This window comes from Lontra canadensis, unplaced genomic scaffold (genome assembly GCF_010015895.1).
Source record: "Lontra canadensis isolate GAN:19392208 unplaced genomic scaffold, GSC_riverotter_1.0 scaffold12, whole genome shotgun sequence".
NCBI classification, from domain to species: Eukaryota; Metazoa; Chordata; class Mammalia; order Carnivora; family Mustelidae; genus Lontra; species Lontra canadensis.
The window spans coordinates 1,141,349-1,166,505 of record NW_022631006.1 but is presented as its reverse complement, the minus strand read 5'-3'; the positions used below and the strand labels follow the sequence as shown (position 1 = coordinate 1,166,505).

Genomic DNA, 25,157 nt, shown 5'->3' with positions numbered 1-25,157 from the left:
ACAGTTGTCCTTTTGACACGGCTGTTCTGAATGTAGCTGTGGTCATATTCATTCCAAAATGCTGGAATGGTTGGCAAGGGTGGTCCCCAAAAGGCTGAAATCATTCTCTCTCCATAGTATTTTTTACTGTTGTCTACTTCATTTTTGAACTTGTTCCTTTGGCTTCTGTAATATCACTTCATTTAATTCCTCCTTTAAACATTTCTTTTCAATTTTCCTTTCATTCTGACTGAACCTTCCATATTGGTATTTCAAGTGATCTTGTGTCCCAAGATCACTTCCATCTCATTCTATCCCCAAGGATCCAAGTCATCCTAATCAACATATGGTGGGCTTTTGACTCACAAATCTGTACCTTCACCTCCAGAATTCTTCCCTAAGCTCCAGGCACATATATAAATACCTTCAGGATATCCCAAACTTGGTGTTGTACAGAACTTTACATTCAACATCTTCAAATATGAACTCACTCTTTCTAAGGCAGTAACTCCTTTTTATTATTAATTCCATCAATCATCCAAGCCAAAAACCTAGGATTCGTTCTGGATTTCTTTAAATTCCACATTTAAATTCTATTTACTACTATTTTATATCCGGTCCTCATCATCCCAGAAGGGTTATTACAATAGTTTAACTGGTCTTTTGGCTCACTCCTTGTCCTGGCTTCTATCCAGACTTTGTCTTGCTGGCCGGGTGAATTCTACGATGTTGCTTACTCTTCTGCTTGTAAAGTTTCAGTTGGTGTTCTGAGACATAAATTTCAAACCCCTTAGAATAAGGGATAAATGACAATAGAACAGAATAAGGATGGTAATAATACAAAATAGTGACTAACCACTGGAAAGATGGAACTCTCCTGCTGCTATCTATACATATTGTGTAGTCTTAACATGTTTATCTAATACATTCAAGTATCTCATAACAATTAAAAAATTCTTCTAAATATTTATAACATTTCTGTTACAAAGTAACAGTAATACATGATAATGCTCTGTCATCTTCCTACAAAGAAAAATAGCTCACATTACCCACTCCTTACCCCAAAGTCTGTGAAGTCCAGTATTAGTTCTCTCTTTCTCAGGCTATAGAACTTTACCTCAGGTGGGCTTTCTCCTTACGAATTATTCTCTAGTCTTTGTGTATTTTTGTAGTTCACTTTAGGACCTTTTTGTTTAGATAATTACAGAAAGAAATTAGAGCCATTATTGTAATAAAACATGGTTTTATATTGACTAAACCAGAAAGGTACATTGAGATGGCCATTTGTAATACTCTCATTGATGCCTCCAAGTCTCCTGTTTGGCTATGGTTGTTTTTCGCTTGGAGAGCTCTTTTTTCTACTGGAAACTAGATGACACGCAAGACAGAAATCTTCATTATGCTTTGAAACATACTTTAAGGCTTCAGAGTAGTTAAAGCTAAATTCTAAACCATGAGAGTTTCTCTGCTTTTTGAGTAGATACCTTGGCTCCCAAATGGCCTGAAAGCAGAAGAAAATGATTCAGTCAGGTGGACACATGCTTTGACAAGAATATTTATTTGTTATTATTGAAAAATACACAAAGGCAAAAGGTTGCTTAGCTGCTGATTTTCCATAGTACACAGGGTATTGTAAGAAAGGGGGAAGTATCTGTAACATACGGCAGTTTACATTTCTAAGGCATTTAGGCTTATGAGTAGTAGGCGCACCTAGGTGCATTTATTTGAGTTTAAACATACTGAGGCACACCAGGCAGGCAAAGGATTTGAAACTATACAGTAAACTCTTCCGTGCACTTTTGTCGAAGATTGTAGATACATCTCCCTTTCCCCATTCTTCTTCTTCTTCTTCTTTTTTTTTTTTTCTTCCCCACATGAGTTTTGGAGTTGTTCATAGAACTGGTAATAATCTACTCTTCAAGAGTTTCCTTATAATGACAATGCTAATGGGACACAGAGAACAGAACTAGTTCATGGACAGGTTCCATAGACTCTTACCAATTTGAGGCTCCAGTAAGAAAAACACCGATTTGCAAAGGCACAGTGGAGACAGGTTTAATGCATTAAGTACAACATGAATCATTCACAATAACAAGTTTAGTGTTTCAGGGAACTTTTGTTAATACAACACAGTTGGTCACACAAAATACAAATGCTTCTGTTGATTTGTCTTGGCAACTCAGATACATCAACAGTGCTAACAGTTTAACAGCTTTGTTCTCATCTGACAGAAAATAATGGCAGTTCTGCAAGGCAAATGTTAAACCTGACCGTATGTATTTATTAATTCCACAGTGTTTTGACAGATTATAGGGGATGGAACTCAGAGGATGCTGACACGCTCACTGAGGGCTTTCATCTCTGTTTCTTCATTTTCGGGATTGTCACTGTGGCTAGCACTTGGATTGATCAGGTGAGCAGGGTACTGTAGCCCCTGCTCGCCTGCGTACTGCTCCCACCGCAGGTCGTCGCTTTCGTGGGTGATGTAGCGTTCCCCGATTTTGCACTCTAGCTCTCGTAAATCTAACCAGGTCTGATAATCCTGAGGAAGAAATTCCAAAATATTACCATAGAGATGATTACAACTCATTAAAACATGGTTTCATGTCTTGTCAGTTCCCTACAACCTTTTCCTTTCCACTCTATCCATGCTGTGTCTTTCCTCAGGTGCCCTGAGGGGGACAACATCAGCACCAAAGCCTTCCTATTTACCCAAACTCTGCAAATGCAGACTGTATATACGATATCATGCATAAAAGAGTGGGCAATTAATGCTTGCAGTCAAACAATTAGGAATACTGGCATTCCTCTGAAATTTAGTGCCTACGAATAACTCTTCAGTATTGCATAGTATCATTTCTCTAATGTTTAATGTGAAAATAAATATATAAGAGGAACCAAACACATGCATATACTTGATATTTGCCATGCATTTGTTCCACAAATATTAGCCCAGGACTTAAAAATATAGCCTCCAAATAAGCACAGTGCTTGACCAGATGGGCATCTGCTTGGACATTTATCAGGATTACACATACAGAAGTTCTTGAAATCTGGTCCTTGGAGTTTTATAATGACCCTTAGATTTTTTTGTTTGTTTGTTTTTGTTTTTCTGTTTTTATTTTGGGTGCATGTATTAGCACACATATGTGAGTGTGTAATGTGGTATATTTCTCTCCCGTCAAATAGTCATGGGTAGAGAGAGAGAGATTTAGAAACACTAAATTGTTATTAAATCCTAAGAAGTTGCATGCATTTTGGCAAACAAATTGATATAAGAATAACACTTTTAAGAATGTAACAAAAGATTTTTACAAATAATACCAAGATCTTGTAAATATTTAGAAGTCCATCTGATTGGGAAAATATCCAGTGATTAATGTTTACCTGTAGCCAAGGGTGACTCAAGGTCTTATCCACACTATAGCGCTTTCTCATTTTTACTTGCAGCAAGTTATTGATAAGATCAATGGCTGAAAAAAATTTCAATTATTGATAAAAAAACATGACAAATCTGGAACATAAGCACAATTCATTTACAGTTTATTTCACATCTGCTATTTCACACTGTTAAATGCAGCACAGTGATAACAGGCACTAGAACCCGAAGAAAATACCTCTTGAGAATTCTAAAACCTTGGCCTTCATTTTATTTTGGATGTTAAAAAATAAAATTGAAAATAATTACGGAGGAGGAAGTCTGAATCTTTTGTGAATATGATGTGAGTTTCTCTTGGTCTGGTCTTTAATACATTTTTCTAAAGCAGGAATTTGGTTTAAATGTGCATCATCTAACTATTTTTTATACTAACTGTAGGATACAACTGATATTCAAGAGAAAGCATTTACTAATTTTGTTACAAAATGTGTTTAAAGTTTAAATACACATAATAGGCTTCATTGTCTTGAATCAAATGACATTTAGACACCAAATTTAAAAGGAATAAAATAAAACATAACATGGGCCAAGACTCAGCATAAACTCAGGGCTTAAAAACCAATGGCCCAATAGGAAAACCCTCTGGTTTCTTTCACTTTGCTTTTTAAAATACCCAATGAATTGCAATTATATTAGACTTCACTGTTTTCTAGACAGGAAAGAAACTTCTCTAATAGGAATTATTCAATGAGGTTAGAACCAGTCTACCCAGCTTAGCGCTCTGACTTTGATTGGGACTCCTACGGAGTGTAATTTAGGAGGGAAAAAGTGATTCTTCCTTTTTTTTTTTTTTAAGATTTTATTTATTTATTTGACAGAGATCACAAGTAGGCAGAGAGACAGGGAGAGAGAGAGAGAGGAGGAAGCAGGCACCCTACTGAGCAGAGAGCTCAATGTGGGGCTCGATCCCAGGACCCTGAGATCATGACCTGAGCTGAAGGCAGAAGTTTAACCCACTGAGCCACCCAGGCACCCTGAAAAAGTGATTCTTCTAGTTATCTAGTCTACAGACCACCTGAGATACCCATAGCATCATGTGACATGACACCTTTGTAAAAATTATATTTTTGGCCTAGATTATTAATAGTTCATTTATTAAATTCACTATTACACTTCTTACTCATTTTTATAATAACTTCCCATATTTCCTTCATCTTAGCATCTTCTCAAAAAAGAGCTTAGTGAAATCTGCCAAACCAATGGAAGCATTCACATTTCACCAGAGTTAATTTCTACCCCTAACCTACCCTGGTCATTTGGTTTCCTGAAAGATGGATCTTTCCCCTCCAAATCTTAATCAAGCTGATATTAAAAAAATGTCAATCAATTCCCCAACTTCCCCAACCACCAAGAGCCTTTGACTCTATAGTATGGTCCACGTCAGCCTGTATGGATCTGAAATACAGGTGATCACAGGGGTCCAGAGGCAACTGGGACAGATTGCTTCAGACAGAATGAATCAGAATCCTTCTCATTATCAGGCAAAGAGAAATTATTTCTATAGTCTTTTGGCAATCCAGAGTTCTTCTCTCTGATACTAATACTCCAAATATTTGTCTGCATGCTTGAACGGCTGGAGAATCAAACATTTCAGAATTCTTTGACTGGGGAAAGTAAATGCAACAGCACACATTTCAATGCCATCTAGGCCCATACACCCTTGCCTTAGTTAGGGTACCTCAGGAAACACGGTACTTAGTATAATTTCAAATTCCATGCATGTGTTCCCAGAGAGCTTTTGAAAGTATAGTTCTCTCAGTGAACTGTGAATTGGGCATGTGCTTTAAAACAGCCATTCACATGATTTACTCACTGGTGAGTAAAGTGCACCTTCCATTCTTGCTGCTGTGAAGTCACAGAGCAAAATGGAGGATGAAGGGAGACAGGAGAGCTTATGTGCTACTGTAAGTGCACCACGGCATTACACTTCCCCAGACCCTGCAGGCAATAAATACATGTTATTAATTCACTCATTCTGCTTTGAATTCTGTAATTAGGAAGGTAGGAGTACAGTAACTCAACAAAAGGTCTGGTTTGTGCCCAAATGCACCCCAACGGTGAATCACACTGCCTAATGGGAAGGGAAGGACTGCCAGAGGAGAAACTGTAAGCGTCTGAAGGGAATGGAATATGTGGAGATGGAGAAATTTTTCTGCTGAATGAAGCACACAATCAGAAGTCTGACTAAAGCCGCAGTACCCGGGCGATGTGAATAAACACAGCAAAATAAGGGCAAGTACCGCCAAGAGAAAATAGTTGAGGATATAAGGAGAGAATTAGAAGGGATACATGTGCGGATAAAAATAGGTGTGTGTGTTTGTGTGTTTATAAACATATTTTGTGGGTTTTGGTAGAAAAAAAAAAACGGGGATAATTAACTTTGGGCACGTGGTACTATTCAGAAAATAGGTCCATCGTTCGTGTTTGAGAGCTCCATTCTACTTGTCTCTGTTTCTGGAGCTCTTAAAACATCCATCAAGTCATACAATCCACCATTAACTGTACCATCCAAAATGCCTTTCACTAAACCCATTTTTAAAAAGAAATTCTAAAGTTTTGTTTTGTTTTCACCATGTTCTCTTTATTGGCTATGTTCCTCACAGGTGTCAACCATTCATTCATCTGTTCATTTACCAAATCTTCCCTAAGGAATGACTCTTGGCAATGACTTAGGAGACAAGAGTTAATGATAAAGCTCTAACCCTAAAAAGCTCCCAATCTAGTTGCAAAGGCAAAATGTGAGCGTGAGCACAGACACACTGGAGATGGTATGAACAGTCTCCCATGGTCCAGACTATTTCCTATGTCAATGAGTTACATGATACTAGTGACAAGAATTTGTTTCTCCTATATTGTGCCACAAACGGTCTTTTTATAACTAACCCACACGAACTTGGCTCTATTCTGTATGACAGTTTTTCAAGACTTAGGGCCAGCAATTCCCCTTTGCTTCAGCTTCCACCTAGCGTTCTTTCAGCTGTTCCTTCACACTCCTCAGTCTTCCCCGGCAGCCTTATTTTGACTTTCACTAGCTTTTCTTCAATGTTCCTATTCATTGTTGACAGAAGCTTCCTCATAATTAACTGACTTATTTGTACACATAGATATTATTCAGGTAGCATAGAATTGAGGGTTTTTAAAGTTCACATTCATATTCTTAGATAGTCCTAATAACAATCCTATGAAAGTAGTTTTTTATTATTTTCATTGCCACTTTATGTAAAAGGAAAAGGTCATGTAACTTGGCCTAAGTCAGATAGCTCCTGAACTGAGGCTGAAATCCAGGGGTCTGGCTCCAAAGCCCTTGCTCTTAGAGACTATGGCATATAGTAACTAGATCATACTATTAACTCATTATTATTAACTGACATGAATGTTAAAACTTAATTAAGACAATTATCATATGATCTCCCTAATATAAGGAATTTGAGAGGCAGGGTGGGGGGCTTGGGGGGTAAGGAAGGAAAGAATGAAACAAGATGGGATCGGGAGGGAGACTCTTAATCTCACAAAACAAACCGAGGATTACTGGGGGGAGGGGGGGAGGGAGAGGGTGGTGGGGTTATGGACTTTTGGGAGGGTATGTACTATGGTGAGTGCTGTGAAGTGTGTAAACCTGGTGACTCACAGACCTGTACCCCTGGGGCAAACAATACATTATATGTTAATAAAAATAATTTAAAAAAATTAAGTTTAACATTTTTTTCTAATTATGAACATTAAATTCTTCTTAATTATGTTTCTACTATACTTTTATGTTCTCATGTTCTTCTGTGAGTTTAACTCAACATTTTGGCATTCAAAGACTATTCTGAATGTGATATGAGCCCCTCCTACCATAAAGAATAAACATCCTAATTACCTACCACTTCCAACTGAATGAGTCTATCTGCTATGTATTAATTAGACTTTAAGAAACATTTTTTTTTTTTGTAAGGAAAATGCTTTAATATGACTCTGGATGACTCTATCCTAGATCACAGCCCCAACCTCCATGCCTACTGGTTATTCTCTGACCAAGGCTGGTGAAAAAAGGCAATTGCCTCCCAGGAGTACTGCCATCCAGTCCCTACTTTATTATCTTTTCTAAAGATGGAAGATAGATGGGAGATTTTTTCCAAATATTTTATTATACTGAAGGCACATTAGTCCTTAGTAGTACTCATTCTATCATTCTTATTTCAAAAGAAAATCCAATTATTCCAGAAAAAATTTTAAGTAAACTAATATTGACTAATACTGACTTTTAGTCATCTCCTTCTAAGGGCCAGGATTTGTTTTCTAAATGTCTGCACACTATCTACTCAATCATTCAGTCTAGGATTTTGTCAAGGATAAATGTTACGCTTCTTGTTGAATGACTTTAGAATTTATTCTTTCCCCCTTCCAGAAATTCAGAAAACTCTGGCCTGTCTTAAGTATTCTAGCATCTCTCTCATTTTATCCATGATTTATTAAAAATCACTCACAATGGTTCTAAGAGCACCACTGTGAGCTTCTTTAACATGCAGTCATTAACATGTATCATATTTATAGCTGCTACTGAGTGTCCTTCTTCTTGTGATACAACCACCCCCTGCCCCACCCCGACCCCCCAGGTGCTAACTCCCAGCAGAAGCTGCTAGGTATAATTTAAGAGTGCAGAGGATCCAAGCTAAGGGAAGAGGAAGCCAGTAACAAACAAGCAAAAAAGACTAGTAAAATGGGCATAGTTCCAGCAGTCCCAAAAGAGAGCCAGCAATCAGAAGAAAAGTCCAGATGGGGGTCTCAACTCCAGTTCCCAAACTTAAATCTAGATGCAGCAATCTGATTTAGAGGGAATGCAGGGGGTGAGGGGGAGGGAGAGAAAATGGGAGAGACAGAGGCAAAACTGGGCCATTCTGTGAATTTCTCTCAAAACTAAGGAATGGAGACCAGGAGCACAGTCTGGGTCCAGCTGTGGGAAACAGGAATAAAGAGGACTGATGTAGAATGGAAAGTCAGAAGGGAAGGTGCATGCTGGCACTGCAGCAGAGCAGGATGCCAGTGCCCAAGGGGGAAGACAGGAGGCAGAAACTCCAGGTTCCCCAGAGCCCATGAGGATCTGCAGCTGGGGAAGATGTCTCTGTAGTCCCATGAGAAAGGGATATTGGAGAAGGAGATAATGTCTCAGAAAATCTTGATATCTTGCACTTCCTTCCCTAGATAGAGCAAAAAGGATATATCCAAGTACCTGCCTTTCAAGAGTTGACGTTTATTGCAACACAGTGCTGGTCTCCACAGTTTTGGGCAATCAGCAGACGCCATTTTGAACAGCTGACACTGGCTAGGGCCAAAGCTATGCAGGAACTCCTCTATTCCCTGGGATTATATATTTTTTTGTTCAACATTCTCCCCCCTTTACTCTCTCTGAAGACTCCCCATGCCTCCCTGAAGAAAACAGGAGAAAAATGGGCAGTGGCTGATTTCTCCTTCTCTTTGCAGTAAATATGATAACTTTTTCAGAGACTGGTAGGATTGTTTTTCTGGTTTTCTTGTCCATTTATTCTGGAAGTTAGCCTTTCTCTTTCTTAAACTCAATCCCTTCCTTGTCATTAATAAAATGTCTTAAATCCAAGCTCTCTAAACACCTTGGACAGCCCCATCAAGGTTATGAGGGAGAGAAGCAGAAAAATATTCACCTTCAGCCCAGAAGGCTGCAGATAGCCTGCAGAGTTTCAGTAAAGATCAAATACATGCTAGTTGCTACATTCTTTTTTTTTTAATCTATTACTTATTTATTATTATTATTTATTTATTCGACAGAGAGAGACGCAGTGAGAGAGAGAACACAAGCCAGGGGAGTGGGGGAGAGAGAGAGAGAAGCAGGCTTCCCACCGAGCAGGGAGCCCGTGCGGAGTGCCATCCCAGCCTGAGCTGAAGGCAGACACTTAACGACTGAGCCACCCAGGAGCCCCTGGTTGCTCCAGTCTTAAAGGGTCTCATGACTGCCTGTCTATCTCACCGATAGCTAATACTGAACTGAATGATAAGCACCAAAGAACTCTTATGAAAGCAGTTTTATGAATAGAAATTCGAAGAGGACATTTATGATGTAATACCCCCCCACCCCCCACCTTCCCCCTTGAGCACTAGGCATATAACTATCAGCTTCAATCAGCAGAAGTGCAGCTCTTGTCTGCTCATGGGTCCTGTCCTGGGCTACTCAAATAAACTTATGAAGTTACACCGTAAAAAAATTCCAGAATTTTTTCTTAACCTTCGTGCCTATGATCCCACAACAGAGGCAATGTGGGAAGTCTTTCCTTTTTCTTTGTTATTGGAAAATTTTAGGCGATTGTATGGTTCAAGTTTCATTTTTAAAAGAATACTTTATCCTTCATGAGCAAAAGGTCTTTGTGCCTTCTAAAACATCTCTAGCCATGGATTCACACTAGTGTTTCCTATAAGTCAGAAAACAAGAGAAAAGAAAATCCTGTTTTTTGAAGTCTGATGTTTCTTTTTTGCTACAATAAATTCTTGGCTAACATGGTTATTTCCCCTCTAACTTCCTGTACAGCAATTTCTCTCATTGCCCCATCAGCTGAAAGACTAAAATGTCAGGAAAGTGCAGAGAAAATTTAATCAGACGTTCTCTTTTGCTGGAATGGAACTTTCAGCAGATGTTAGGATAGCTAAAGTTCTGGGTAGCCTGTTTGCCACGTGTACAAGTATATCGGAACAAAATCAAAACTAAATGGTATATGCAGGTGCTGAAGGGCTTTATGTTTTAAGATGAAAAGAAATGTTCCATCGCAGTGTTAATTGTATAGATTCCATTTTCTTCTGGCATCAGAATTCAGAATTACCTCTGAAACTGTAGACTATATGGCAGTCATTTTGTATTTCAAACCAAGTACCAAGTGTATGGACAGAACAGATTCTCTGTGGGGGCCTGGCTGGGTCAGTCGGTTGAGTGTAGGAGGGTAGGACTCTGGATTTCAGTTCAGGTCATCATCTCGGGGCTGTGAGATGAGCCCCAGGTTGGGCTCCATGCTGTGTGTGGAACCTGCTTAAGATTCTCTCTCTCCCTCTCCCTTGGCATCTCCCCCTCCCCTGACCTCTCTTCCTCTCTTTAAAAAAAAAATAGGTTCTCTCTATATAGATAGCACATTTGCATATGCCATTACTATGGCTAAACTGAAGGACGTCCAAAACCTGGAGAAAATCCTACCAAATGAATAGAACTGGCCATATTTGAATATATATTAGGTCCCGCGGGTCAAACCTCTCAGTCACTTCCCATTTCCCATCTTGTATTATCTCAGTATATGCCTGTCCTCCCCCCATCCTTCCCACTAGATTTTAACTCTTTTAAGGTCACACAGATTATGTACTGATTTTTGCACATAAGTTTCATAAATATTTAAAATAAAATGCATCATTCAGTGCATTAGAAAAATGCTCGCTAAATGGCATCTGGTAGATTGAATACATTAATTAGAAATTTAAATGGCCATTTTCTCAGCTCTAAGTTTTAATATCCACATTGTGTGCATATGGTTCGTATTATTTTGGCTAAACATAGCCCTGGATGGAAAGACATCACAACTCGATAAAATGTAATCGACCACAGCATTGTGGACTCCTAGCAGAAATTCAGAATAATGCTGAGAATACCGGCAATAGAGATCATGTTATTTTGCAATGTTGATTTAACAGAAGTGCAATTACCTGTGAATCCCATGGGCTGACCTCTTTTCTCCAGAAATAGTACCTTTTCAACATTTTTTCCACACTATCTTCTGTCCACCCACAATTAGTCAGGTACAAATTTTCAAATGGGAAACCAGATCAGAACTATTATTCTAGTGACGGAGCCATCATCCGTCGACCACTGAGCTCCTTGCCTTCTTTTTTCTTTTTTCCCTTTCGATTCCGCCTCCCTGCCTGTCACAGTGTAGTGCTCAGTACTTCTCTTGGTTTGCTTCATGCTGATGGTAAGTTGTGTGTTTATTTTAAAAATCGTTTTGCAACCCTTCACATTCCAGCTCTCAACACAGCAAGCTGTTGCCCGGCAACACTAACTGGGCCGCTCCTCCTGGGCTGAAACCAGAGGCTGCAGGCCGAAAACAAGGCCACTGGAAATCCTCCTCTGACTCGGTCTGAAGTCAATGACCACAGTCCAATGAAGCGCAGGACCCTTCCAGACTCAAGTCGGTATCTTTCCTTTTCCAGTTCTTTCCTTTGTAGAAAGTTACTCTACCAACGGTTATGCCTTTGCTTTATGTTCAATTTCACTTCCTCGTGAAAACTAGAAACACAATCTCGGAAATCATGAATTGTTCAAACACGGCATACAGCAGCCCCGAAATAGATGCCAAACGGATTCAAAATTTAAGGTAGAAATCGAAATACACTTGTATGATCCTAATGATGTTCGGGTGGACTTTTTTTTTTTTTTCCCTTTTCACTGCACATTAAAATCCTTTGGAGAGGTTTCTGCATTTCTGGTTTTCAAAAAATGCTAATACCCAAACTGCACGTTCAAGTGAAAATCTTTAGGGACGGGCTTCCAGGTATCAGTATTTTTAGAAACACCTCAAGTGTTTGCTAGTATGTGCAGCTAGCATTGAGAACGACTGCGAAACCGTGCTTCTCAGAAGCGTGTTAAAAACCTGCCTATGAATAAGCCACGGATCCTGCACTGAGAATTCTGATTTGGTAGATGTGGGGTAAGACCTGAGAGTCTATCTTTTAGTAGATCCCAGGAAGAGCCTTAGACCACATTTTGAGTAGCAAGGAACTAGAGGTATGAGAACACTGACAGTAGTTAATAGTTGGTTTCATATTGCCCAAAGGGCCCCTGAATGGATGGACGTAAACATAGAGAAAGGTCTTTAAACACAAAGAAAGCTATCTGTCCTCAGCCCCATCTGGTTCAGTATTCTGCAGGGAAGACACAGAAGGGTTTTAGGATACAGAGGATGCCAACAGGAAGAGCAAACGAATTGGATTACACAAATAAGTTCCAAAGTAACTGTATCTGGAGTTATGGGCCCTCCTAGTAAGATGACATTTAACAGGGACGAAAGAAACAAAGTCTTCTTTTTAGGACGAAGTCCTCTTTTTGGGTCCCACTTCCCCTCCCGCCAAGGAAAGGTCTAAGCATAGACTCAGAAAAACTGGCTTATCAACAACATGCATGAGAAGAATTCAGGATTCTAAATCCACAGTAAACTCATTTGTTCCCATCTCAACTGTGATTTTATGCCACACTCAAAGAAATGTATTCTTCATCATGAGGAAGAGGTGGCTTCACTTTACACTTAGCTAGACTCACGGAACCTTGAGTGAGAACAGTTTTGGGGCGATTTCAAAAGAACATAGACAAAGATGAGAGTGTTTGGACCAGGGTGAACAAGAGACTGAAGGAAAAGCTGACTGCCCAAGAAAAGAGAAAAGAGGAGAGGAATGGAGCTCAGGGGTGGCATGACAGCTGCTTTCAAACCTCTGATATGAGCCTCTATTTGGAAAAAGAAGCCGGCTTACTCTAACAGTGGATATAAACACTGAGATATTTTTGCTGATTGTGCAAGGGTCAAATTCAGAAGAAACAGGGCTCCTCATGAAACTTTGCATTTTCTCTCACTGAAGCAATTTAAGAATGTTCTGGATATCTTGGAACTATAGAACAGTATAGGGGTTAAGTAAGATTTTTAAGATGCTGTATTTTGAAGTATTCTGTGTTATCATTATAGAAGAAAGCAAACTCACAGAGTGCTTTAAACTTCACTGCTCCTCTTCCCTGACATTTCAGATGTCATATTTCAACTCAACTATGATATACATTCATAAGTGAAATTTTAATTTTATAATTGAGATATACAGGAAACACTTCAATTTGGGGGACAAACTGCCAATTTTTGAGCACCTATGTCAATATTCTTTTTTTTTTAATGCCAATATTCTTGCTAAAACTTCTCAGCAGTTTCTCTCTACAAATTACCGTATTTTAGAGAAAATTCTATTAGTTTTATCTTACTTGCTATCAAAATAAATGATTCCTTTCCTGGTGGTACATCTTTTCATATATTATCTCATTTAGATTTTGAAATACATGTATACATACACACACATACATAATACAGAATTCACTCTATTAGATTTTTAAAAATTACTCTATGCCTTTGGTTCATAATCTTAAAGTTCCTTATTATTGAATGAATTGCATGACTTAAAAAAAAAGTAAACATAAGTAACTCCAGAATTTCAAGAGGGGATTATTAAACTCCAGTGGAAGTTTGAACCCACATTATTCACTTTAGTTTACCAATCGTGATAGAATTTCCTGGCACTCAGTCAAGCATTTTGAAGCAGTTCACTGGCTAGTCCCCTCACATCTCCTCCATGCTGTTATGTCTGACAGTGGTGCTAATATGTTGACAAATCAATCTATTCATTAATATTCAGCAGGCTTGCCGGATCTGCAAGCCTCATAAACTGTTACAAACAGAGTTTAATTATTAAAATGACAATTGTCTTTCTTTTGTTTCTTATACATTTGGATTTCTGGGTCTCATCTACCCAAGGCTTATTTTCAATGGGGTTATTTTTTGTTTTGAACAATATGTAGTGCAAGAGGGACCTACAGCTGGTTCCTTTTCATGGCAAAGTGCTACTTCCAACTTAAGTGTTTAGCGTTCTGGAACACTGTTGGATTTTGAAAACATACCATGTGGTATTCTTGGTGCTAGGCTTTTATTTAGCTTTGCTTTGTGTTTGTGCTGGCTGTATTTTTCATCTTCAATTTCTGAGGGAAAAACACACTTGTGACCAATTTTATTTGAATTAACCACACTGAATGGTTAAAAATTGCTTTTAAAGTAAAACTGAGATGCTTTGATAAATGTAGTGGCATATTATGATAGCCATTCCGTGATTCGAGATGCCATGTATTCTACCTTATGCATAAATGTCACCACAGGATTAAGACCTGCTGGAAGAATAAATTACAGCTATGTTTATGAGGGCAAGGAGGAGGCAGAAATACTAACATCAAGGCTATTTGAGTATACAGATGGAAAAAACCTATGTCACTGGGGCTTCGTCATTATTTGATCATTTTGAACTGAAGACAAGCTATAGGATTCATGCAAGGAGTTTTCCTCCCCCACCCCTTTTAATATGTGGAATGTCAAAGCTTCCTGTCAGCTCTTAATTCTTGATAATACCATCTAACCATGTGACTCTGACGCTGAGCAGTAACAACACAGCAGGTGATTTTAGAGTAGGTGCTCCTTCAGACTTCACCTGTGAATACAGAATATGATCTCTGTCTGCGGGGGTTGGGGGCTCATCGTGAGACAATTGCCAAGGTTGCCTCTGTGTTGATTACTGCCTGCATGCCTCCCTGATGGCACATAAAGGAATATCAAAACTCAGAAGAAAAAAAAAATAGTAATTTCTCTGGTGATCTTCACTGTCTATTGCTAACCTTCCTCAGATTCAGCATGTGTCTCTAATGGAACACATCGATTCAATTAGATGATGGAAATGTACTTTTGACTTTAATAAATGCTTTCCCATTGCTGTGGGTCTGTCCTCATTCTGGTAAGATGACTTGCACTGGAGCAACTATGATATCTCACTTTACCAGCTATGCAACCCGTATCACTCAGTTATCTATGTCACTTCCCTTCTTCCTCGAAAACTCTTGGGAAAACAAAAGCTGCCTACTAAAGTCATACATAAGAAAGAATATGTTAAGATGTATGTTACGATTATCAGCAACTGAAAGAATACAGGAAAAGAGAATTTGTACGACTTTCACACTTGAACATTCTCCTTTGTGTCGACACAGGTTTAGAGTGAAAGTTACGTCGTCATCTGCCCAGTCACAATGCAAGAGCTGGTGTTAAGGGAAAGAAAACATAATCCTGGCTCTTTGGTGAATACTACTTATATATAAAATATTACATATATTGTTTGTGTATTTAAAAGTTTAGACATTTTCAGGCCAGGCATGGAAGAATGATAGTTACATAAAAGGTTGTACTCCATTTATTTCTGGAGCCTTCTTTCCCCACACACACTTTTGTTCATTTTATTTTTTATATATTTTTAAAGTAGGTTCCATGCCCAGCATGGAACCCAACACAGCAATTGAACCCACGACCCTGAGATCAAGACCTGAGCTGAGATTAAGAGGCAGAAGCTGAACTGACTGAGGCATCCAGGCACCCCACTTTGATTATTTTGTAATGAAAGTACTGCAAGCACTTGGTAAAAGATCTAAATTAATCAGTAAAAGAAGTTCAAAATGAAAAATAAAAACCTCACATCTCATTATGAGACCCATTTTCCAGAGATTACCTCTTTCAACTACTTAAAAAATTTCTTCTGATTTAAACCAGTGCCACTCACAGGAGGTCCATGAACCAGTGCCAATCTGTTCATTGATCTATGGCGAGATAAGTATAGAAAGTAAGACCAAGTCTTTGGAAACTCTTATAGCAATTTGATACTGCTGTCACATTTGTTTTATTTTACAAAGTACTGGTCCATATGTTTGGAAATCAAGATAAAATAAAACTGGTCCTTTATCACAGAGTTTGAGAAAAACCACCTTGTGGTCACCTGGGTGGCTCAGTCGTTAAGCGTCTGCCTTCAAGTCATGATCCCAGGGTCCTGGGATCCAGCCTCTGCATCAGGCTCCCTGCTCAGCGGGGAGCTTGCTTCTCTCTCCCACTCCCCCTGCTTGTGTTCCCTCTCTTGCTGTGTCTCCCTATGTCAAATAAATTTTTAAAAATCTTAAAAAAAAAAAAAAAAGAGAGAACCACCTTAAAAACAAAACAAAACAAAACAGATTCCCTTCCTTTAAGGACAATGAATCATTTCATTTTTTCTTAGACCTTATTGTCCTCCTTCCCCCAAGTAATGAGATTATCCTAAAATTAATGTATTGGCCACCTTTGTAATTTAGAACAGTGCCTGGCACACAATATGAATATGTATATAATATATAGAGAGAATATTTATTCACAAGTATTAACTCTTAAGATCAAATTATACATTAAATCATATATAGGTAAATTTGTATAACTCAGTCCATTCACCTAGGCAGAATCTTACATGAACTCTGTGAAAGCTATGGCTCTTAGAGCTCTCTTTACCTCTTCTCTGTTCTCCTTCTCAGCATTGTAGATGTTTCATTATCTACATTCTTTTGCATAAGTATAATAAAGTCCGACATGCTTGGTCTAAAGGTTATCTAAAATTTTAAACCAATAATATGTGGAATAATCTATATGTAACTATTATGAACCATAAAATTATAATGCCTCCCCCATACCCTATAATATCAAATTTGCAAAACTATGTCCATTCAAAGGAGAATTTTCATGTGTAAAAAGGATTCTCTTTTCCCATATTCTTTTAATTGCTCATAATCATGGCACCATGTTAGTTTCTTCTGTATTGTATATAACTTTATTACACAACTTTTTGTATTTCCTGGAGTTTATATGCTTTGTTTTTTTATTCTTCACAGAAGAAACTGGTCAAGAAGCTTTTTCTATTCTTACCAATTTCATGACAATGTATATATTGAACTATGTTTAATATTTGGAACAAATTACATGTCCTGATATTAAATATCTGATGAAGAAAATGTGAGTGCAGAAAGAAGCTGGGAATTAGGAATTTTATAGTTTACTCATATTTGAATCCTGGGGATTTATTTAAAAAGTGTTTTAGAAAAAAAAATTTAGAGCACTTTTCAGCTGTCAGATCTTTCAGAGGATCAGGGCTCTGGAGCAGCGTTTTTGAAAGTGTGATCCATGGACTTTTTACATTCTCAGGGCGGGATTGCTATTTATGGGGATGGAGACTGGGAATCTCCATTTTTAACTAGAAATTGTTGGCATGCCAAAGTTAAAAAATGCCTGCTATAGACCTAGAGCTAGACTACGACGGGTTATTTAAAATGAGCCATAATCAAGAAGGTTCTTTGGCAAAATTATTAGAAATCCCTTGCCCTGGAAATATTCCTGTGTTCTATTAGCTAGTTTTTCCAATTCCCATTTCTAAGCCCTATACTCCTGTTATCTACTTCTTAAATCATAGACGGAGGCTTGTTTGCAATTTTCTGATGTTTTGGCAATGTCCATCCAAGATTTACCCTTATTATTGTACCAAATGTGATAAACATGGAGAATCGCCTGATCTATCTCTTGTTCTTTTGGAATTGCTAAAAATGCAACGAAAGGAAGGGCATATTGATGCATGATCAAGTAAGTCATCATTTTCCTAGTTTTACCCGATCATCTAAAAAATGTTTAAGCGAAAATGGGCTGCTCTTTCCATAAGATAAATTTGCCTAATCAAGTAAATATTTTAAAATAGGTATATAAGTCCTTTCAAGGAACTGAGAAAGGTCATAGGATGAATGTGTTGAGGGCCAAACTGAACTGAGTATGTGATAAAGCTGATCACTGATGGGTAACTGGATGGGTAAACTGGATGGTGTCAAACACCCATCCAGTAGTCACAATGACGACATGAAACAAGATGAAACACACAACACTGGCTTCGAATGAACTGTAACATTCTCAAACTCCCATCTCATGATTACCTAAAGTCTTCTCGTGTGTAATTAATTGTAATCATGTGATTCATTCTGGACTGTTTTATTGTATACATGCATTCTTATTTAGCTGTATTTATAATTTATTATTTGGTTATGTATATAAATACCTATATATAACTGTAATTAAATATGTGTTTAGTTACACATATAACTTTATGTAATTATATATAAGTGTGTGTGTATAGCTAAATACATATATATATATAGACAGATAGACCAATCATGTAAAGTGGCTGGAAAACAGAAAGTGCTCATATATTTAAGGTACTCTAGCTATGTCAATCACTGGGCTAAGCACTTTCCAGTATAATTTCATTTAGTACTTAATATAACCCAGTGAATTAGGAATTACTGTCACCATATTTCAGACAAGAAAACTGAGACCTAAGAGAGTAAGTAACTTGGATGGGGTCACCATTACTCTAAGTGGAAGAGCTCTCAACTCAGGTCATTATCACAACATGATCTTGTTTCCCTGTATTTTAAGACATTATTGAAAATTGTGTTGCTACTGTAGCTCTAAGCTAGTGAAAGCATATTAAAAATTTAATGTGACAGCATGGCAAAATCCATTAGGATAATCAAGAGGCTGTAAATGTAGTAGATAAGAGCCTCTACCTTGGAGCGAGCTGACAGGATTTGCACCCTGGCCCCACTTAGGCAAGTCACTTAACCCTCTGTGTCTACAGCACTTCATCTTTCAAATGGAAACAATTATAGTATCTATTCAAAGGTTGGGGATGAGTAAATGAGTTCATATATATAGAGTGCTTGGCTATAATGCAAATGTTATAGAAGTGCTAGCTATTGTTATTTTTTTCTTTGAAAGTTTAATTTTATTATCTCCCCTTTACCTGTAACATTTGGTCAGTGAAGTTTTCCTCAAGTTTTTTCTCATTTTTCAAATCATACCTTGATTCACACAAAAAAATCTATTTTTATAATGGACATCTGTTAATGCTTTTGTGTTTGTTTTTAGCCTACTATCCTTTCCCTGCAGGAACTTACTCTCTCCAAACTGGAGAGGCTCTCCATCATCTATATGGCCAATCAAAGCCAGGTTCCTGTGGTGACAATGGGATTGTTCCCAGGGTATTACGGGATTTAAGCAGAGCCAATCAGTGCCCCTTTCAGAGACTCTATGGCTACTGAGAGATAATTACTCTTCCATTCTGAGATCATGTACAATGAGTAGCATGTAAAACCTGGGCTGCTGGGGATCACTTGGCACCACATGAAGAGTCTACCTGAGAAGGAAGCCATCATAAAGTAAAGCAGAGATGATGAGAGATGGAGAAATAGGACACTTGAACTGCTGGCTCCAAAGAGACGAGATTCACCTTTTGGACTTCCCAGTTGTGTGAGTCAATAAATTATCTTCTGCTTAAGTTAGTTATAGGTTTCTATTTATTTGCACACAAGAGTCCTGAATAATTAATTAACTGCTAAATTATTGGTAAGCACATCTCTAGAATGCTAGTACTTGGCTTATTATATTATCATAGCAAAAATAATGAATGAGTTTAAAATATTCTTTATAGTGTCCTAAACATCAAGCCATGAGAAATAAGCACCTTTCATGTACAACAATGTATGATATAAAGAATGAAGGCAGTAACTTCAAGTCCAATACCTACCACTGTGTGACTTTAGGCAAGGCACTTAACCTTTCTGGTTTCTGTCTATTACAGAAACGAAAACAAGTTACATATTGGAGGACTGCTGTGAGGTTCAAATGGCACAATGTTTAAGTCCAGCACTCCAATATATATATTATATTATATCAGGTACCTTTCTACACCAACAGAAAAAAAAAATGCAGGATCCAGGAATTTTTTCATCTGACACATCTATGTATGCTACAAAGACCTTACAACTTTCTTTTTTCTTTCGCATTTTCATGCCAAGAAAAAAAAAATACAACTACCAATATGTCGGAAGAATACTTGAGAAACATGCACATCAGTTTGCATATAATTTCTTAAAATTATACAATCAATTCTTGGTTACCCGCCAGAGCAACTGCTTAGCTTAGTGTTCTAGCCTCCTCCTAACTCGAAGTCCTTGGTTCACCCCACACCTGCCTTTGTAGATGCTTTTCCCATCTTTTATCTCATTCAGTTTCTGTTACAACCTCATTCTATAGGCAGGAATCATTATTTTGTGGTACAGTTAAGGAATCGAAGCTCAAAGAAGGTTAACTGATGGCTAATTAGAATGGCAGGTAGGATGATAACTCGAACTGTTGGACTGCTGTTCCTTACCTTTGATTTTAGAGCCCCTGAAGTGCTTTATTTTATTTCCTTGTATCCGGATTGTTATGGTGTGGTTTTAAAGTATACTGAGACTAAAAATTCACTAAGGTCAGTTGTGACCATCCTTTGCCAATACTAGTTTGCTTGTGTATTTCTCAGATCCCATGTGCTTAAAATTATGTTGTACCAGCCCATTATTACTTTTCACGAGAGAACTGTTTGTTCTCCACCAGACAGTGGGACAGACTCCAGGTCAGTAACTACTTCTATAACACCTCAGCTGTATTAAGGCATCTTTAACTAACTTTTTCATATTCAACTATTAGTTCTGTTCATACACCAGCAGCTAGGTAACTCATTTGCCATCTCGAGCCTCAATTAGCAAGTAGTACAACTCTTGTGCCTCAAAGGCAAGGATGAGTCAGAAGAAGATACTGAGGAGAAATGCCAGTTAATTCCCAAACTGACTTGAGTGATTTAGAAATGCGAGGTTCTATCTGAGCTGGTCTCCACATCACTTTGTCTCAGTGGTAGGAAATTTTCAGCACTTAGAAATATGTACAGCAAGTAAAATATGTACTTCCCGGTCAAATATAAATGTCTTTTAAATTTCCCATGTAATTGTCTTTCTGAAATGCTACATCTCTTTCTTTGCAAATTTTCGTGACTTGCCTAAATTCCATCTCCTCTGAAAATACTAGTCTGACTAGTCAAAGCCATGGTGATTCTTCTTCCTTTGATTTGACATCTTTCCATTCAACTTTAAGGTCTTTGAAGAATATTTTATGTTTTGTCCTTTGGAGATATGACATCTCTATCTATAGATATATATGTGGTTTCCCAACAGCAGTTCATTGAGGCATTAATATTTAGGTCTCTGGCATCTACTATCAGTGATAATTAAACATTCACAATCTGTAGCTGTATGTTTCTGGCCTCAATAGGTTGTATCGACACAGCTAGGCCAGCGCATTTCCTTCCATGGTACCAGAGAGGGAACATCATTTACTCCACTACTCCAAGAAAAAGATTTTAAAATGTGGAGGCTCTTTCCCCAATGACCTATTCCTGCATAGCAGGAAAATGTTGACTGGCTTCAGAGGTATTCCAGATTTGTACTGTGGTAACAATATCAAGTCATTTTACTGGATTTCTGGATTGCAGGTATCAGGCAAAATGGTCAACCATATTTAAAGGTAGTGTTTCCTAGCAAGGATACTTGTCACAAGATTATGTGATAATCCCACCTTTCTGCCTTCTAGAAAGGAAACATAATGATACTTTGCTTTTTGCCTCTGTTAAATTATCCTAAATATTTCATTAGTGCTTTGGCTACATGATAGTTCTTTTGTAGGCCACAGATTCCTTTAAGATATATCCACCCAGCTATAATTTGCAACTAATTAGAGGATATCAAAGGGTTGTTGCTAATAGTAACTCAAAGTCCTTATAATGTATAGCTCTTGCCATTTAATACCAACCATAGCCTAAGAACTTAATTACCTCAGGCAGTTTACGTACACTCTTTTCCGATTCCTACATCACTACACTCAGTAACAGGTGTCAAACAGATGTTTATCTATGACTGTATTTGCCTTTTTAAGTGGCGAAAAATCTGAATGAACTTAGAACTAGACGTGGCCTGAAAACTAAAGAAGGACCAGTCATTAAACCATGGTTAAAGGATGTACACACAGATTGTCTGGGTATGAATTCTGGATCTGCCACTTATAGCTTTGTCATTTTGGCCTGTGGTGTCCCTTCTCTTGCCTCAGAGCTCTTACCTGAATTACAGGTATAATAGTAAAACTTATCTTATGGGGTTGTAGTGAGAATTAAATAAACGCCAAAGTACGTTCATCGGGGAATTCTATTCCAAAGTGCTGAGTATGCCATTTTCTCTGCCTTGATTGCCCCTGCCACTTTTAAAACTCTCTCTAAGAAGGAAAGATTTTTTTAAGAATTTAACTTTAAATAATGCAACATTGCCAAGGCAATCTAGCCTAAAGAAATCAATCAGAGATACACATAGAAATTATATATATAAGGATCAAAAAGGAACAACCTAAAAATAGAATACCAGGGAAATGGCTAAAGAAAATGCCATATATATTCTAATGTCACATGAAGGAAATCAGCACACAAAGGACTGGCATACTAATATATAATATTATCAAAGTTCTTGTGTCCATAAGAGATTTAAGTGCTTAATACAGAAACAAGTATATGGTTAGTAAAGATTACTCTGAATAGAGATTAGCCGTTTCCATTACACCAATGTTTATAAGTTCTAAGGCAATATGCCAAAATATTATGTTTTTTTGTTTCATTTACCTCTTAATATGTATCACTCAATTTCTCTATAAAATATGTACACTTCATCAGAAGATGTTTTTGGTCTCCATTTCCTTTACTCCTTCCCAATCCACCTTAATTTATGCCTCTACTCCAGTGGACAATTTACAATGAACATTTAACAATTTAGTAATTCACAACTGAATTAAATGTATAACACTGAAGCATTAAACCACTATCATTTATGAATGACAGATAGTACCTTCATGAGAGATTTCCTTCCAGGGATTTGGTGGATACATGAAAGCTGCGTTCTGGATTTGGTCGTGTATGTCTTCATCTTCATTAAAAGGGAAAGTGCCACTTAGGCTTACATAGATGATGACTCCAACAGACCACATGTCTAGAGAGCGGTTATAGCCTTTGTTCCTCAGAACCTCAGGAGCCAGGTAAGCTGGGGTCCCCACCACTGACCTCCGGAAAGATTTTTCTCCAATGATCCGGGCAAAACCAAAGTCACAAAGTTTCACCTGTTGGTAATAATGGTTTACAAAAATGGTAAGGTCACAGATTGTGTGTCTATGTGTGTCTTAGCCCAGGTCTACCAAAGACAATTAGAATACTTTGCATATCTCATATAGACTTCTCATGCATGACAGAAGTAACAGCTACTTTCCATTTTATATACTTGAAGACAGTGGCTGAAGTACTGGTACAAAAGTATATTTTCATTCATAAAAAAAAATCATCTAAACATTCACCCTTCCTTCCCCCCCAAAACCAAGAGATAAATGTGAAAATATGTATACTCAGAAGTGGGTAATACTCTTTTACCAGGCAGAAAGACATCACACAAATCTGGAAGTGACAGATTGAACACAAGGGCTTATTATAAATAAAGGTTGAGGGATCAGCACAGGGACCCGTCATGTTACCTACAATAATCCTCAAACTCAGGTCTGCATGGGAACATAGACAGGACCTGAAGATGTCAGGGAAGCAAGGTGGACAGTCGCCTTAGGTCATGTCAGATAGAAGATTCCCTGGGGAGATGTGCAGTAGTTTTCTATCCTCTGAGATGAGGAAAACCAGAAATGTTTGTCCTTGTCCCTCAGAACAACGTTGAACTTAAATAAGTCCCTGGGAAGTGTTCTCCACCCTCTCTGTCCCCAGCTTTCAGCACTGGCCTGGGGCTGCCCCTGCTGCAGGCTGTGCCTACACTGGCCGCTGAATGAGCACAGGAGAAGGCTCATTGTTGCACTCAGGGAGGCTGAAGCCAGAAGCCAGAGTAACAAAGCTGTAGTCCCCAAGATCTAAGAAGGAAGCAAGGGGATGAAAACGAACAGGTAAAACGTGAAAAAAATAAAGCTTTTGAGAAAAAAAATATTGCAGGGGAGCCAGTACTGGTGCTGCCGTCAGCTGGCTTTGCTGAGAGAGGCTTTCAGACTTGCCTGGGGGAAAGGATCTGCCGATGCCAGCAACACGTTTTCTGGTTTGAGGTCACAGTGAACGATATTTTTAAAGTGAAGATGCCGTAGAGCCACAAGTATCTAGAGAGAAGAAAATCATCAAGATAATCTTATTTTGGTCTATGAGTTTATTTCAAAATGTTTTTTACTAGGACATAAATTGGAGGGGCCACGAGAAAACCCACAGTGAACAGTTAAGCCTCTTTATACGCAAGACACGGAAATGAGCTAAATTCACATGGCAGGTTTCTAAGGAAACGTCAGTGGAAAGAGTGGCCTATTATGGTATTGATACAGCAACCAAGACAGGTGTAGATAACAGATGTCAGGACTAGCTTCCAGGGGTACCCATTCTTGAATCATTTCAAAGAACCAGGACTCAGCCACTGTGCAACTGAAAGTTTCATGAGTAGTTTTAATACAAGGGTTTGCACACGCATGACTCCCTTGGCACGCTGGATTCTGGAGACCACAGATAAAAATAAAATAATACAATAAACCCCCTGCCACCTTTCTGAGTGTAAGTCAGACTTGGGACTCGGGGACTAAACAAGGCTAGGAAGCTGCAGTAAAACAGTGGTAACATTTGATATTGAATATTATCTTTTTTTTTCTGCCTCTAATTGATTTCTTACCTGAGTAATTAAAAACTTCGTTATGTGCTCTGGCAACCTGCCCTTTTCACTTGACAAGATCATCTCCAGCATGTCTCCATGGAGTTTTTCCATAACAACAAACACTCTTTCAGGCGTCTCAAACATACACTCCAAATTTACAACACCGGGGTGATGAAGGTTCTATTAAAGATAAATAAAGCACTTGAAGAAAATGAGTTTTTTGATACTGTTTGGCAAGCTCACTGATTATATAAAACTGTTCAAGCTTAAAGCTATGGAGAAACCCACACTTTGGATTCTTAACATTTCTGAATTCCACATGTGCTGCCTTATATTTTTGAACTTCTAATGTCTCCAAAAAAATATATCTTTACTTTCTATGCAGAGTGAAATTATTTTTTTCTACGCTGAAAAACCTAAGTTCCAGCACAGTGAATTGCTAATTAGGTTTTAATTAGAATGCCATATTGAGAAATCCGAATTTCGCAGGATCAT

General features: G+C 38.1%; 1 protein-coding gene across 2 annotated transcripts in view; it reads right to left on the bottom strand.

Moving 5' to 3' along the window:
• Positions 1–2,018: 2,018 nt before the first annotated feature.
• Positions 2,019–25,157, bottom strand: part of PRKD1 (protein kinase D1) — a 329,628-nt gene continuing 306,489 nt past the window's right edge. For both annotated transcript variants that reach the window (XM_032856215.1, XM_032856216.1), the window contains 5 exons: positions 24,681–24,842; positions 24,028–24,126; positions 22,839–23,106; positions 3,367–3,452; positions 2,019–2,521 (listed from right to left, as the gene is read on the bottom strand). In XM_032856215.1, the coding sequence (XP_032712106.1) occupies positions 2,303–2,521; positions 3,367–3,452; positions 22,839–23,106; positions 24,028–24,126; positions 24,681–24,842 (834 nt within the window). In that variant the 3' untranslated portion in view covers positions 2,019–2,302. The remainder of the gene's footprint in view (positions 2,522–3,366; positions 3,453–22,838; positions 23,107–24,027; positions 24,127–24,680; positions 24,843–25,157) is intronic.